At 45.9% G+C, this 16,332-nt stretch overlaps 1 protein-coding gene across 2 annotated transcripts in view; it reads left to right on the forward strand.

The window, feature by feature from the left end:
* Nucleotides 1-16,332, forward strand: part of ATRX (ATRX chromatin remodeler) — a 561,376-nt gene that overhangs the window by 416,800 nt on the left and 128,244 nt on the right. For both annotated transcript variants that reach the window (XM_063937173.1, XM_063937174.1), the window contains one exon: nucleotides 4,268-4,377. In XM_063937173.1, coding sequence (XP_063793243.1) covers nucleotides 4,268-4,377 — 110 coding nt within the window. The remainder of the gene's footprint in view (nucleotides 1-4,267; nucleotides 4,378-16,332) is intronic.

The raw sequence follows: 16,332 nt of genomic DNA on the forward strand, positions 1-16,332 counted from the left end.
TCTCAGGGATACAAGCTGGACTTTGAGAAGAGGCCTCCTCACTGACAGCCCTGCCGGCTTCCCCCCACGAGAGGGAAGCAGGGTTAACTGCAATTCACAAATTGTATCTTCAACAGATGGTGGTCAAGGTTCCCCTCCTTCGACAAGGAGGGGGTGGTTATTCGACCATGTGGTAGTCCCGAAACCAGACGGTTCGGTCAGACCCATATTGAATTTAAAATCCCTGAACATATACCTGAAAAGGTTCAGGTTCAAGATGGAATCGCTAAGAGCGGTCGTTACAAGCCTGAAAGGGGGAGATTATATCGTGACTTGGGACATAAAGGAGGCATACCTTCATGTCCCCATTTATCCACATCATCAGGCGTACCTCAGAATTGCGGTACGGGATTGTCATTACCAATTTCAGACGTTGCCGTTTGGTCTCTCTACGGCCCCGAGAATATTCACCAAGGTAATGGCGGAAATGTTGGTGCTCCTGCGGAAGCAAGGTGTCACCATTATCACGTACTTGGACGATCTCCTCATAAAAGCGAGATCAAGAGAGCCGTGGCTGAACAGCGTATCACTTTCTCTGGAAGTGTAACGGCAACACGGCTGGATTCTATATATTCCAAAGTCGCAGTTGGTTCCTACAGCTCGTCTGCCTCTCCTAGGCATGATCCTAGACACAGACCAAAAAAGGGTTTATCTCCCGATAGAGAGAGCTCAGGAGCTCGTGACACTGGTCAGGAATTTACTAAAACCAAAACAGGTGTCAGTGCATCACTGCACTCGAGTCCTGGGAAGGATGGTGGCATCATACGAGGCCAATCCTTTCGGCAGGTTCCATGAGAGGACCTTCTAATGGGACTTACTGGACAAAGTGGTACGGATCACATCTTTAGATGCATCGGTTAATCACCCTATCCCCCGGGGCCAGGGGGTGTCTCCTGTGGTGGCTGCAGAGTACTCACCTTTTCGAGGGCCGCAGGTTCGGCATTCAGGACTGGGTCCTGGTGACCACGGATGCAAGCCTCCGAGGGTGGGGGGCAGTCACTCAGGGAAAAAGTTTCCAAGGGCTATGGTCAAGTCAGGAGACTTGCCTTCACATCAATATCCTGGAACTAAGGGCCATATACAACGCCCTAAGTCAATCGGAGACCCTGCTTCGCAACCAATCGCTGCTGATTCAATCAGACAACATCACCGCAGTGGCTCATGTAAACCGCCAAGGCGGCACAAGGAGCAGGGTGGCGATGGCGGAAGCCACCAGAATTCTTCGATGGGCGGAGAATCACGTAAGAGCACTGTCAGCAGTGTTCATTCCGGGAGTGGACAACTGGGAAGCAGACTTCCTCAGCAGGCACGACCTCCACCCGGGAGAGGGGGGACTTCATCAAGAAGTTTTCGCGCAGATTGTAGGTCGGTGAGAACAATACTCATTGTTCCGGATTGGCCAAGAAGGACTTGGTACCTGGAACTGCAAGAAATGCTCACAAAGGACCCATGGCCTCTGCCTCTCAGACAGGACCTGTTGCAACAGGGGCCCTGTCTGTTCCAAGACTTACGGCTGCGTTTGACGGCATGGCGGTTGAACGCCGGATCCTAGTAGAAAAAAGGGATTCCGGATGAGGTTATTCCTACGCTGATAAAGGCTAGGAAGGACGTGAATGCTAAACATTATCACCGTATACGGCGAAAATATGTTGCTTGGTGTGAGGCCAGGAATGCCTCTACAGAGGAATTCCAGCTGGGCCGTTTCCTTCACTTCCTACAGTCGGGAGTGACTTTGGGCCTAAAATTGGGGTCCATTAAGGTCCAGATTTCGGCCCTATCCATTTTCTTTCATAAAAGCTAGCTTCTCTACCTGAAGTTCAGACGTTTGTAAAGGGAGTGCTGCATATTCAGCCCCCTTTTGTGCCACCAGTGGCACCTTGGGATCTTAACGTGGTGTTGAGTTTCCTGAAATCTCACTGGTTTGAGCCACTTAAGACCGTGGAGTTAAAATATCTCACGTGGAAAGTGGTCATGCTATTGGCCTTAGCTTCGGCTAGGCGTGTGTCAGAATTGGCGGCTTTGTCATGTAAAAGCCCCTATCTGGTTTTCCATATGGACAGGGCAGAATTACGGACTCGTCCGCAATTTCTGCCAATGGTGGTGTCATCTTTTCATTTGAACCAACCTATTGTGGTGCCTGCGGCTACTCGTGACTTGGAGGATTCCAAGTTACTAGATGTAGTCACGGCTTTGAAGATTTATGTAGCCAGAACGACTGGAGTCAGGAAAACTGACTCGCTGTTTATCCTGTATGCATCAAACAAGCTGGGTGCTCCTGCTTCAAAGCAGACTATTGCTCGCTGGATCTGTAACACGATTCAGCAGGCTCATTCTGCGGCTGGATTGTCACCTCCAATATCAGTAAAAGCCCATTCCACAAGGAAGGTGGGCTCTTCTTGGGCGGCTGCCCGAGGGGTCTCTGCATTACAGCTTTGCCGAGCAGCTACTTGGTCGGATTCAAATACCTTTGCAAAGTTCTACAAGTTTGATACCCTGGCTGAGGAGGACCTTGTGTTTGCTCATTCAGTGCTGCAGAGTCATCCGCACTCTCCTGCCCGTTTGGGAGCTTTGGTATAATCCCCAAGGTCCTTACGGAGTCCCCAGCATCCACTAGGACGTTAGAGAAAATAAGATTTTACTCACCGGTAAATCTATTTCTCGTAGTCCGTAGTGGATGCTGGGCGCCCGTCCCAAGTGCGGACTTCTTCTGCAATACTTGGATATAGTTATTGCTTAAATAAGGGTTATGTTATGGTTGCATCAGGTTTGTCTGATGCTCTGTTGTTGTTCATACTGTTGACTGGGTATGTTATCACAAGTTATACGGTGTGATTGGTGTGGCTGGTATGAGTCTTACCCTGGATTCCAAAATCCTTGACTTGTAATGTCATCTCTTCCGGGCACAGTTTCCTTAACTGAGGTCTGGAGGAGGGGCATAGAGGGAGGAGCCAGTGCACACCAGTATTCCTAATTCTTTCTTAGAGTGCCCTGTCTCCTGCGGAGCCCGTCTATTCCCCATGGTCCTTACGGAGTCCCCAGCATCCACTACGGACTACGAGAAATAGATTTACCGGTGAGTAAAATCTTATTTTTTATTACCTACCGGTAAATCCTTTTCTCGTAGTCCGTAGAGGATACTGGGCGCCCGCCCGGTGTTTCATTTTTCCTGCGCGATTGCTTGGTTAAGTTTTGTTTGATTCAGCTGTTTTTGTTCCAAGTTTGGTTAGCATGGCTTTCCTCTTGTTTGTGTGTGCTGGTTCGGAATCTCACCACTATCCTTTTATGTATCCTTCTCTCAAAGTATGTCCATCTCCTCAGGCACAGTTTCCTAGACTGAGTCTGGTAGGAGGGGCATAAAGGGAGGAGCCAGCCCACACTATTAAATTCTTTAAAGTGCCCATGGCTCCTAGTAGACCCATCTATACCCCATGGTACTGAATGGATCCCCAGTATCCTTTACGGACTCGGAGAAAAGGATTTCTATTTTTACCCAAGAAGGGTCTTAATTCATTATGACAAAATACGTATCGAACAGAGAGACCCTAGAGAATTGTTTATCGGTTAGAGTTACAACCGAAACAAATATTAAAGGGGCTGACTAAATTGTTTTGGGCGTCTAAAAATCCTGTCTTAACGGGACTGTTTAGAACAGAGGTTCTCAAACTCGGTCCTCGGGGGCACACACAGTGCATGTTTTGCAGGTAACCCAGCAGGTGCACAGGTGTATTAATTACTCACTGACACATTTTAAAAGGTCCACAGGTGGAGCTAATTATTTCACTTGCGATTCTGTGAGGAGACCTGCAAAACATGCACTGTGTGTGCCCCCGAGGACCGAGTTTGAGAACCTCTGGTTTAGATACTCAAACAGTTGTCACTATTCGATTGTGGTTTTGGCGCACATGCATATAGCGCATGTTGCGCCCAAACAACGAGTTTAGCCGCCTAAAGCAGCTAAAACCGTGGGATTTTAGATGCCCCCCTTTTTTCTTGCACAACAGCAGGCTGTGAGAAAGTGTCCTGCGCTGCTACTGGATGCTCTAACAGCAGAACAATTGAATTGCTGCCATCGAATGCCATCTAATGACTGCTGCAAAAAAACCCCAATTGAATCGGCCCCAAGGGGTGACCACAGTGACGTTGGGACATGGGTTTGGCTTTGTATAGAGATAAAGATTTCTTGTTAAACCTTTCATTATACTATTGTATATTTTGTTTTACATTTTAGAGAAGAGACTACACAGCTCTTACAAAGTTCTTACCACCAAAGCACGAGTATGTTTTAGCAGTTCGGTTAACGGCAATACAGTGCAAACTTTACCGTTACTATTTGGAACACTTAACAGGTAGGCTATTGTGTAATGCCTTGGAACATTTGTGTTGCGATAGACCATTTGTTTTATTATTTTTTTAAGTGCATAGGTGGTAGTGTTTTTTTTGTTGTTTTTTTTTTGTGGGGGGGGGGGGGGGGGGGTGCGGATTACGAAGAGGGTTTGGAGTTAAGTGATTAACTCCTGAATACTGTCTTTCCTGTATCCTGCTTTATATGTAACTCCTCAAGCAAAGCAATGATGAAGTGATGCTTATAGCCCAAATCTCAGTAGGTGGTACGGTAGGCTTCTGACAATGACTAGACATGCTTTTCATTTACATTTCAATGTATCATTCTGTCAGGTTTCAGAATCATTTCTGCAACGTTAGGGAGTTGGGTACACACCATATGGATATATCATTTGTTTGAGCGACAAATGATATACAGGTTGAGTATCCTTTATCCAGAATTCAAAAGCCCACATTTTTATGGTCCCCTACTGAGATAATGACATATATATTATGTGTACATATAGATATTGTATAGATTATCTCAGTAGGGGAACCATAAATATGGGATTTTGAATTCTGGATAAGGGATACTCAACCTGTATCTGTAGGTCATCAGCAGGTGTGTACATCTGATATGTCTGCGAACAGCAAAGTTCACAGACATATCATGTCAACCCTGCAGAGCAGCCAATGCTGATATATCAGCATGTCTGGGTGTGTTTATGGGTGACCCACAAACCACCTGTTCACTGGCTGCAGGGCCTAGCATCACAACTGGGTGGGAAAACTTAGATGCCCATGTGTAGTCTTACCTGCTGGCCGCTCTGTCATCGCGGCAGTGGGTCAGTGGATATGTCGCTCAGGTGTGTACCCAGCGTTAGGCACCTGAGTGTGATTATTACATGAATTATTTAATCTCTCTTTCAGTGTGTTGTATAGGAGTTTTACTTTAGCTATCATATTCTTTCTGCAAAGGCTATTTTCTTCCTCTGCCTATCCACCATAGCCGGAATTGTTCTCTGAAGATTTTTTTAACAACTTTAATTTGAAAACAGAATGATATCATAAGTCTAATTACAACGTGTACCAGTGCATTATTGGCAGCAGATGTTAAATCTGGGTACAAATAGTCTACCATTGTCTTTAATTGTTTTGATTGTGCTTTTGTGCAGCTAAGAACGCCTTAGATAACTTGCCAACTGGCTTCTTTTTGTCTTGAATTTTTGGACAGACTATTATCATTAGGCTCATTAGTCTGTATTTGATGGTAATAAGATACTGATTCAGAAATATTAATAAATCATGTGCATTAGTAATGCCGCCGTACCCTGAGGGAACAGCGTAAGTAATCTAATAAATGCTGAACCCTGCTTGTAAGGGTTTTAGATATATTTAGAATGGCAAGTCAGTTTGTTTTTATTTTCTTGTTCTTTTCATAGTTTTAAAGCGGCATAAATACTGCATGTTTGTCATATAGTAAACTACAAAAATCGAAACTTTATAATGCATTTGCGCTCTACAAGTCATGCAGATAATTATGTATTATAGCCACAAAGCCTAGTGGTAAATACATATAACTTGTGTACAATGTACAAATTCATCCTCTGGTACTCGTTCTGTTACAACAGCACAAGGGTTATAGGGAAAATAAGGTGTATAATTGCAGCATTAAAGTCAACCCCACTTATTCAACCATGTTTCTACCAAGATTAGGTAATTAATCCTATAAGGCAATGAAAAAGACTAATTTTTAATTCTACATTATTAATAGCAAGTAGGAGAAAACTCATTAAGTTGGCTTTATTAGTAATAAAGCAATCCTATTCATTAGAAATTCTGTACTGTATATTTTTTGTTTTAATAGAATATAATTGATACGGGGGAATTCATTTTGACGCAACGGTTTGCGGTTCTTGAATGGCAGTTCTCCATCTGCATTTCAGAGCTACGTAGGTGGGACTGCCAGAATTGGCCGATCGGTGCGCAGCCTGGCATTGTGCCGATACCTAGCAGCACATTGCAATTGATTAAATTCCCCTCCTAGAATGGGAATTTTTGTACATGTATTTGTAAATATTACAAGACACATTTCTACGGCAGGGTACACAGGTTATCCATAGGATAACATTGGGATATGATGACGCAACAGCGGATTTGCACCAATTGGTCAAAGCTTTCGGCCTCCCAGCATGCAATGGGCCCCTCCATATAGCCCCACCTCCTGGCTCAGGCAAATCAGTTTTTCGTTTGGTGCGGCAGAAGCCGGACCATGGTCAAATGGGCTGTTGGTTTTTAGCAGCCATAGGGGTATATGCAATAGCGGGCGAATCGCGGCATTAGATCCGCCTCTGTATGATTCGCCCGCTATCGCCAGCTGCAGCCCTGTCGCCGGGACCCTGGTTTCACTATATTCAATGTGAAACTGATTCGCCCCTCCCGCAGGCGGATTCCGGCCAATCGGCGAGCAGTGGGCGTACTGAATTCGCCTTCCTGCCCAATAGCTAGGAACGGTAAAATCAGAAAAAAAAATGGCGTGGGGTCCCCCCTCCAAAGCATAACCAGCCTCGGGCTCATTGAGCTGGTCCTGGTTCTAAAAATACAGGGAAAAAATTGACAGGGGATCCCCCGTATTTTTAAAACCAGCACCGGGCTCTGCGCCTGATGCTGGTGCCAAAAATACGGGGGACAAAACGAGTAGGGGTCCCCCGTATTTTTAACACCAGCATCGGGCTCCACTAGCTGGACAGATAATGCCACAGCCGGGGGTCACTTTTATACAGTGCCCTGCGGCCGTGGCATCAAATATCCAACTAGTCACCCCTGGCCGGGGTACCCTGGGGGAATGGGGACCCCTTCAATCAAGGGGTCCCCCCCCCCCAGCCACCCAAGGGCCAGGGGTGAAGCCCGAGGCTGTCCCCCCCCATCCAATGGGCTGCGGATGGGAGGGCTGATAGCCTTTGTGTAAAAAAAAGATATTGTTTTTTCCATTAGTACTACAAGTCCCAGCAAGCCTCCCCCGCAAGCTGGTACTTGGAGAACCACAAGTACCAGCATGCGGGAGAAAAACGGGCCCGCTGGTACCTGTAGTACTACTGGGAAAAAAATACCCAAATAAAAACAGGACACACACACCTTGATAGTACAACTTTATTTCATACGCCGACACACACATACTTACCTGTGTTGACACGCCGACTGCAACGATCTCCGACGATCCGAGGGTACCTGTCAAAAAAATTATACTCACCTTCCAGCGTCCAGAGGTCCAGAGGTAAATCCACGTACTTTGTTAAAAAAACAAACCGAACACGAGCCATACCGGACTGAAAGGGGTCCCATGTTGACACATGAGACCCCTCTCCCGAATGCCGGGACATCACGTGACTCCTGTCACTGATGTCCCTTCAGCCAATCAGGAAGCGCTACTTCCGTGGCGCTCAGCTGATTGGCTGGACGCCGTCTGTACTCTGACAGCGCCTCGCAAAGCCTCTCCATTACTTTCAATGGTGGGAACTTAGCGGCTAGCGGTGGGGTCACCCGTCGGTCAGCCGCTGACCGGCGGGTGACCTCACCGCTAGCCGCTAAGTTCCCACCATTGAATATAATGGAGGGAGCTGTGCGACGCGCTGTCACAGCGATCAGCCAATCAGCTGAGCGCAACGAAGTTGCGCTTCCTGATTGGCTTAGAGACCTGTCAGTGATAGCTGTCACTGACAGATCTTAATCGTGGAAAGGTGTCCCATGTGTCAGCATGGGACACCTTTCAGTCCGTTTTTGGTGCGGGTAAATGCGGTTTGTTTTTTTGCCAAGTACGTGGATTTATCTCTGGAGCCTGTTGAGGTGAGTATATTGAACTTTTATTTTCAGGTACCCCGGGATTCTACATGGAGAAGAGGACCGATGTCGGCGTGTGAACATAGGTAAGTATGTGTGTGTCGGTAGTGTGTAATAAAGTTTTACTGTCGACGGTGTGTGTGTCCTGTTTTTATTTGGGTATTTTTTTTCCAGTAGTACTACAGGTACCAGCGGGCCCGTTTTTCTCCCGCATGCTGGTACTTGTGGTTCTCCAAGTACCAGCTTGCGGGGGAGGCTTGCTGGGACTTGTAGTACTAATGGAAAAAACAATATCTTTTTTTTACAACAAAGGCTATCAGCCCCCCCATCCGCAGCCCATTGGATGGGGGGGGACAGCCTCGGGCTTCACCCCTGGCCCTTGGGTGGCTGGGGGGGGGGGACCCCTTGATTGAAGGGGTCCCCACTTCCCCAGGGTACCCCGGCCAGGGGTGACTAGTTGGATATTTGATGCCACGGCCGCAGGGCACGGCATAAAAGTGACCCCCGGCTGTGGCATTATCTGTCCAGCTAGTGGAGCCCGATGCTGGTGTTAAAAATACGGGGGACCCCTACTCGTTTTATCCCCCGTATTTTTGGCACCAGCATCAGGCGCAGAGCCCGGTGCTGGTTTTAAAAATACGGGGGATCCCCTGTCAATTTTTTCCCTGTATTTTTAGAACCAGGACCAGCTCAATGAGCCCGAGGCTGGTTATGCTTTGGAGGGGGGACCCCACGCCATTTTTTTTCCTGATTTTACCGTTCCAGCAATTAAAAAAAAAAAATATTTTAAAAAATATATAAATAATATTTGTGCCTCCCCAAAAAAAAAAAAAAAAACCTAATCCCTTCTAATATAAATAGATCTACTATTCCAAAAAAAAAAAACACCAAAAAAACCATGTTTAAAATTTTTTTATTTGTTTTCACCCTCCAAAGTGTGGCGGATGGAAAATCGCGAATTTGCTGTCTAAAAGCACTGCAGGCGAATTTCCAAACTTGAATTGAATATGCTGGAGGCGAATTGCAGCATCTGTACCATTGCAGAAAAGGCGAATTCGGAAAAACGCGAATTGAGAAAAGGCGAATTTTGACGGGCCGTTTTTTTGCGAAAAATGACTGCACTGCATAGGCGAATTGATTTTTGGAGGCGAAAACGGCCCGGAATTCGCCTTTTTTGCCGATTCGCCCGCTATTGCATATACCCCATAAGCTTTTTATTTTATTTTTATAGTCTTACTATTTTTTTTTTGAGCGATCTTGTCTATAAAGCGTCTTAGACTCGCTCCAACAACTCCCCGCCAGGTCACGACAACGCTTACCCACGTGTACAGTGCTGTTTCAGCGGGCGTCTGTGTCTGATGTACTAGTAAGTCCAGTAGACGTTACCAGGCAGTGGCCGGAGCACGCGGAGAAGGTAAGTCATTGGTTCCGCTTAGAGGGGGAACACAGCCGCACTGTTTTGGGAGGAGACTACCAAACAGTCGCTGACGCGGCTGCCACCTAGAGTGCACCAGCGCTAGGCCCTAGGGATCAGGGATCATAGGCTCCAGGGGGGTAGTATGAGGCCGCGATCTCCAGGATTGATGTCGTTCCTACCCCCGGTTCATGACCAGTTTCCTCCGAGTCTCCCGCCATAAACTGTGTTCCTGCTTCTGTCTGAGACGCTGTGTATCTAAAAGGACCCAGTCGCAGCTAAGGCGGCTGTGTGATTGGTTCGTCTATGTTCACTTGGGCATTTGTGTTCACTATAGGTTCATGGGGCGAGTGTGTACACTATTAGCGTCTGGATCCACTCATTGTTCACTAACGTATTAATCGATCCTGGAAGCGGGGTGAAGTCTTCCTGTATCCCACTCTCCAGAGCTGGGCAATACACTAAGTCTCTATCTACTCTTGAGTATGAATAGTTGGATAAGTGCTTGATGCATATGAGTCTGTAAACTATTGCTGCTGTTTTCTCTTGCTGTGCAACTGAATACGGTTAAAACGCCTCTATAAGGTAATGCAGTATTATGTTCTCCTACATACTTGAAATGTATTTGTAGTTGATTATGTGCTCATATTGCTTATTATACTCATGTATAACCTGTGACTGATTGCTAGTGTGATTGCTGACTTTACTATAATTCTGTCAGTTTTTCTCTATATCCGATGGTAGGGTCGGATTGTGTATAACCTTAACAAGATTTAAAGTGATTACAGTCACAAATTGTGTAGTAACACTGCACAGGTGTGTGATTTTTTTATCCTGTCTAAGAGCGGCAAGGGTGAGGAAAATACACTTTCCACAGCAGCACCAACATTTCATGTTTGTCTTGCTAAACTGGGTTAAACTCTCAGGGCCTGGTTCACAATGGATTATGTGGCTTTCAACAAAGCCTTTTAAATAATCCAAGGCAGGCACAGGTTCACGTTGAGCCCCCATGGGCTACTTTTGCACAGACATTGTCCAGTGTAGCTGAGCGGATAATGTCAGCTCCGATACCAAGATAGGTTACCCTGTTAACCCTTACATGCAACCTTCCTCCTGGGGTTTACAACAAAAACAGGCTGAAAGGCCGGTGGTAAGTAAATCACATAGATATGAAACATCTTCACAGTCTACACATGTTATAGATGAGGAGTCGTCGGAGAATGAGGACTCGTCACACTCCGGGTCTGCATACGAAGACCATGAGGAAGGACTCAGCTCAGTAGACATACCTGAGCTAATTAGTGCAATGAAAGCCATTCTTTCCTTAAAGGAGGCGTCAGAGTCTGTGTTAAAATCCAAGGCACCTGTGTTTAAACGTCCTAAAACAGCTAGGAATGAGTTTCCTGGGTCAGCTAACGGAAATTATGCAAGAGGCTTGGGTTACGCCCAGTAAGAAGTTTAGAATTCCAAGTATCATCTTCCGGTTGGGGACTGTTTAAAATGGGAGGTGGCTCCCAAAGTAGATACGCATGTCATTCGACTGGTGTGAAAATCTACATTACCTCTATTGTCAACATCTTTAAATGATGTCACGGATAGGAGAGTTGAAGGTTTTCTTAAAACCATTTTTTTCCTTGTTTGGGGCAATCCTAAAACCAGCCGTGGCTTCAGCCTGGATGACAAAGGCAGTGGCAGCCTGGGCTGATGCATTGGAGGAGGATCTGTCAATGGCATCTAGGGAGCAAAAATCTCCTATTGCACATATCAAACAGGCGGCGACGTTTATGGAAGAAGCAGCCTTGGATATGGGTACAATTGCCTCTCAGGCATCAGCCTCAGCAGTAGCAGCTCACAGAGCTGTTTGCCTACGTTCAAGGAAAGCCGACTTATGGCAAACAGTCCCAATCCCACAAGTCTGGGGGGCACAGGGTGGGTGGCCGACTTCTTCAATTTGCACAGATCTGACAGCAGTCTACCACAGTTGCCCTGGTGAAAGAAGCGTTATGCCAGTTATGTGTTTGCTTTCAAGAATTACCTTACTCAAAGGTTTTTTTTTTGTTTTTTGTTTGCCAGCCCGTCTTCAGTGGAAACGAAGGCCACGGCTTTGCAAGAGGCAGTTCAGAATTTGCTTCAGTTAGGAGTGATAATTCCAGTTTCTCCTGCTCAACGAAAACAAGGTTTTTATTCCAACCTATTTCTAGTCCAGAAGCCAAATCGGTCGTTTCCGGCCCATACTTAATCTCAAAGCACTGAACAAGTACATTTGGGTGCCTCTGTTTCATACGGTGACATTACGTTTCATTATTTTGACCATAGAACCGGAGGATTTTATGGTATCCCTGGATATCAGGATGCTTATCTACATGTTCCTATAGCCCTGTCCCATCAGCGCTATCTCAGGTTTGCTATACTCCAGCATCATTTTCAGTTTCTGGCCCTACCTTTTGGACTGGCCACAGCTCCCAGAGTATTCACCAAAATGATGGTGGTGATGTCATCTTATCTCCGTCAGCTGGGGATAAGGATTTTTCCATACCTCGACGATTTATAAATCCTGGCACAGCCTCAGGAATTGCTTCAGTGTCATCTGCAACAGAACAGCTTGTTTGCAGAAACACGTTTGCCTCATAAATTGAGCAAAGTCATCTCTGATTCCGTCACAACGAATGACTCATTTTGGGGCTGTGCTGGATTCAGGTCTTCAGAGAGTATTTCTACCTCTGAACAAAATATCCAAAATTAAGTCAAGGATTCAGGAGCTGCTATACAGTCAAAGGGTATCCATTCACGCCGCAATGCGTGTGATGGGGTTGATGGTGTCGACATTCGACTTGGTGGAGTATGCTCCGTTCCATTCGAAGCCGCTGCAACGTCTGATCCTTTCCAAATGGAATGGTTGTCATCAGACAATAAAAATGCAGACTATAGTCCTTCATCTGGGAATAAGGAGGTCATTAGCCTGGTGGCTACAGACATCTTATCTGGACAAAGGGAGACCCTTTTGGATATCAGATTGGGAAATTCTGACAACAGATGCCAGTCTTCAAGGCTGGGGAGCAGTGTCAAGAAGGAGTTGCTTCCAGGGTCAGTGGACCAAGGAAGAAAGTTGCCTGCCAATAAATATATTGATATTTCGGGCCATATACAGTATATGGCACTTATTCAGGCAAAGGACATCCTTCAGGGGAAACCAGTCCAAATCCGTTCGGATAATGCAACAGCAGTAGCGTACCTCAACCATCAGGGAGGAACTCGCAGCCAGAATGCAATGAAGGATGTAAGTCACACATTAAAGTGATCAGAACTTCATTTTCCAGCCTTTTCTGCAGTGTTCATTCCGGGAGTCCTAAACTGGGAAGCGGATTTTCTCAGTCGACACGCCATTCATGCAAACGAATGGGCTTTACACCCAGAGGTCTTCCAAATTCTGGTAGACAAATGGGGGTTACCGGTGATAAATCTGATGGCGTCACACCAGAACAACAAAGTTCCCACTTACGGGTCAAGAACAAAGGATCCCAGAGCGATCTTTGTGGATGACCTGTCAGTGAAGTGGGACTTTCATCTAGCCCATGTGTTTCCACCCATCGCCCTGTTACCCGGGGGAATGCGGAAGGTAAAACAAGTAAAGGGCACCGTGATACTAATAGCTCCGGCTTGGTCCAGTAGACATTGGTACCCAGATCTGTAGAGGTTGTCGATGGATGCTCCAATCCTACTCCCTCAACGTCCAGATCTACTGTGTCAGGGTCCTTGCTATCACAAGCACCTGGATCGACTGTCTTTGACGGCGTGGCTCTTGAGACTTCCATCCTGAAAGAGGATTCTAAAACAGCAGGTAATTCAAACTATGCTCAGAGCAAGGAAACCTTCCTCAGCTCGTATTTATCACCGAATATGGCAAACCTATATTCAATGGTGCAGTGACCGGAAATTTGACCCTAGGGTGTTCAGAGTTTCCAGAGTCCTGGCATTACTTCAGGCAGGAATGGACAAAGGTCTACAAGTGGCTTTCTTGAGAGTGCAAGTGTCAGCATTAACTGTATGGTTCCAAAAGAAATTTGTTAACCTACAGGATGTGCGCACTTTTTTCCAGGGAATACTGCACATTCAACCTCTTTTTGTTCCATCTACAGTGCCTTGGGACTTGAAGAGCCTTTAGGTCTTAACTTAAGTTGCCCCATTTGAACCACTTAAAAGAGTGGATCTTAAATGGTTGACAGCTAAAGCTCTCTTTTTACTAGCATTTGCCTCAGCTAGAAGAGTGTCAGATTTAGGGGCATTGTTATGTCGCCCTCCTTTTCAGATTATTATTTTTTTTTTATCCAGATAGAGCTGTTCTCAGAACCAAATCTGGGTATCTTCCTAAGGTGGTGTCTAAGTTCCACCTTAACAAAGAAATTGTAGTCCCAGCCTTCCAGGGGCCGGACCTTTCTGCGGGAGATGCATTGTTGGATGTAGTTTGTTGCTTAAGGATCTACGTGGATCGTACCAGTGCCATCAGAAAGACACACTCTCTTCGTTCTCTACGGATTTCACAAGAGAGGATGGCCTGCTGACAAGCAGACACTGGCGAGATGTGTTCGGATGACAATTTTAGAAGCATACTCTCAAGATGATCTCCCTGTTCCGGCTAATGTCTCTGCTCACTCCACTCGTTAGGTAGGTCCATCATTGGCAGCACAACGTGGTGTTTCTGCAGAACAGATATGTAAGGCAGCCACATGGTCTTCCGTTAACGCATTCATTAGACATTATGCCTTTGATACCTTTGCATCTCAGCACGCTGAATTTGGGCGAAGGATTCTCCTGTCCAATCAGGAGCATCCCCACCACTAAATTGCTTTGTGGAATCCCAATGTATCCTGTGGATAACCTGTGGACCCTGCCGGAGAATATTCGTTATGGTAAGAACTTACCTTTGAACATTATTTCTCCTAAGTCCACAGAGATCCCACCCTGACGCACCTGATTTTAGGATCCTTTTCACTCACAAACCTCTTCCTCCTTGTACGGAAGGTTGTGCATGTGTGTTCTTCTCGCCTGATTAGGGCTTTCTATGATGCTCCTGCCTTGAGCTTTAGCAAAAAACAGATTTGCCTTAATCCAGGAGGCGGGGATATATGGACGGGCCCGTTGCGTGCTGGGAGGCCGTAAGCTTTGACCGATTGGTGCAAATCCGCTATTGCGTCGTCATATCCCAATGTAATCCTTGGCGTCCTGTGTATTTATGAGAAATAATGTTATCAACGGTAAGTTCTTAACATAATGAATATTTATTTTTCATGCACTAGGGTTCACTGGAGTACTCTTGGGATATGGACGGTGCTTTAGCAGGATAGGCACATTTAAAAATTTAAATGTGTAACCCTCCTTCATACTCCCAAGTACCTCAGTGTTTATGAGCCTCACGGGTAGCACATACTGGACTCCGCTTCCAGATATTTTTACTTTTTTAATTTTTCATTTTTAACCACAGCCCTTCCCAGCTTACAAAATAAGCTTGGGTCCGGGTCTGTGTGTACTGCTATGGGCAGAACAGGCTTGTCGGCACTCAGGCAGAGGAGTCCCGCCATAGACATAAATTAGCTTCTGCTGATTCAGCCTCAGGCTGCAAAGGAGCTGGATGACGCTTGGATGTAGAAGCCCCGTCAGAGCCTCCACTAACTTTCCAGGCATACAGGTATCGAGCGGGCAGGCAGATCAGACTGCCGCCGCTCCGTTTTATATTGTGGGTTTACTGGGGATCGGGGCAGTCAGCTCCTGCTGCCGCCCCGCCATGTGGATGCATCGCTATATTGGGTCCGCAGCACACCGCCTATATTCATAGGGAAGATGTATATAAAACACTGCTTATCTGAAAGGGAGTGTTTCTTTCTTTTTTTTTTTATTGAGACATGAAAATCACAACACAAGCTAAGATGTACATAGATCATGGAGTAATAATACACAGGGATTATAATCAGAAAACGTACATCAATTTTTCTTTTTTTCTATTAATAAAGACATTAGCTTTCTAAGAATTCAACATTTATCACGCTGATGTTATTATACACAGTATAGGCAACTAAGAGGGAGGCCGCCACAATCGCCCGCTCCTAGACCAAAGATATAGGTTGGTCCTGTGCAGCCAATCTAGTCAGGTACCATGTGGTGTTCTTGAGGCTGTTGTGAATGTGTAGACGTGTATTAAGGGGCAAAGTGGAGATATAGGATTCCCAAAGATTAAAGAATCGTTTCACTTGTTTACCTTTATCTACAATGGCCTCCACCCAGTCCATCCTAAAAATATGATTTAGCTTATTTAAAAATAATGGTATCTGTGGTGGCGTACTATTTATCCATCCCTGTAGTATCGTCTTTTTACCTGCCGCACTTAAGGCTATCAGTATTTTTTTACATTCCGATGGCATGCGGAGAGCAGGATCAATGATACCCAAAACTGCCCATTCGGGGGTAAAGGGCACATAGGTTATTAAGTTAGCCTCCGCATATCTCCTAACTAGATGCCAAAAATATTGCACAATCGGACATGCCCACAAACAATGAAAGGTATCAGCCTCACTCTGGTGGCATTTTGGACAAGAATGTGTTTGTCGCTCCCATATGGAAGCGCCGCAGTGCGGATAGGTAAGTGTTATGATACACATTAAGAAACAATTCAGTGTACATGCTTGCTGGGAGGACTTTTCGGGAGTAAAGTAGTGCTTTTTCCATAATTG

The sequence above is a fragment of the Pseudophryne corroboree genome, chromosome 8 (assembly GCF_028390025.1).
Source record: "Pseudophryne corroboree isolate aPseCor3 chromosome 8, aPseCor3.hap2, whole genome shotgun sequence".
In the NCBI taxonomy this organism is placed as follows: domain Eukaryota; kingdom Metazoa; phylum Chordata; class Amphibia; order Anura; family Myobatrachidae; genus Pseudophryne; species Pseudophryne corroboree.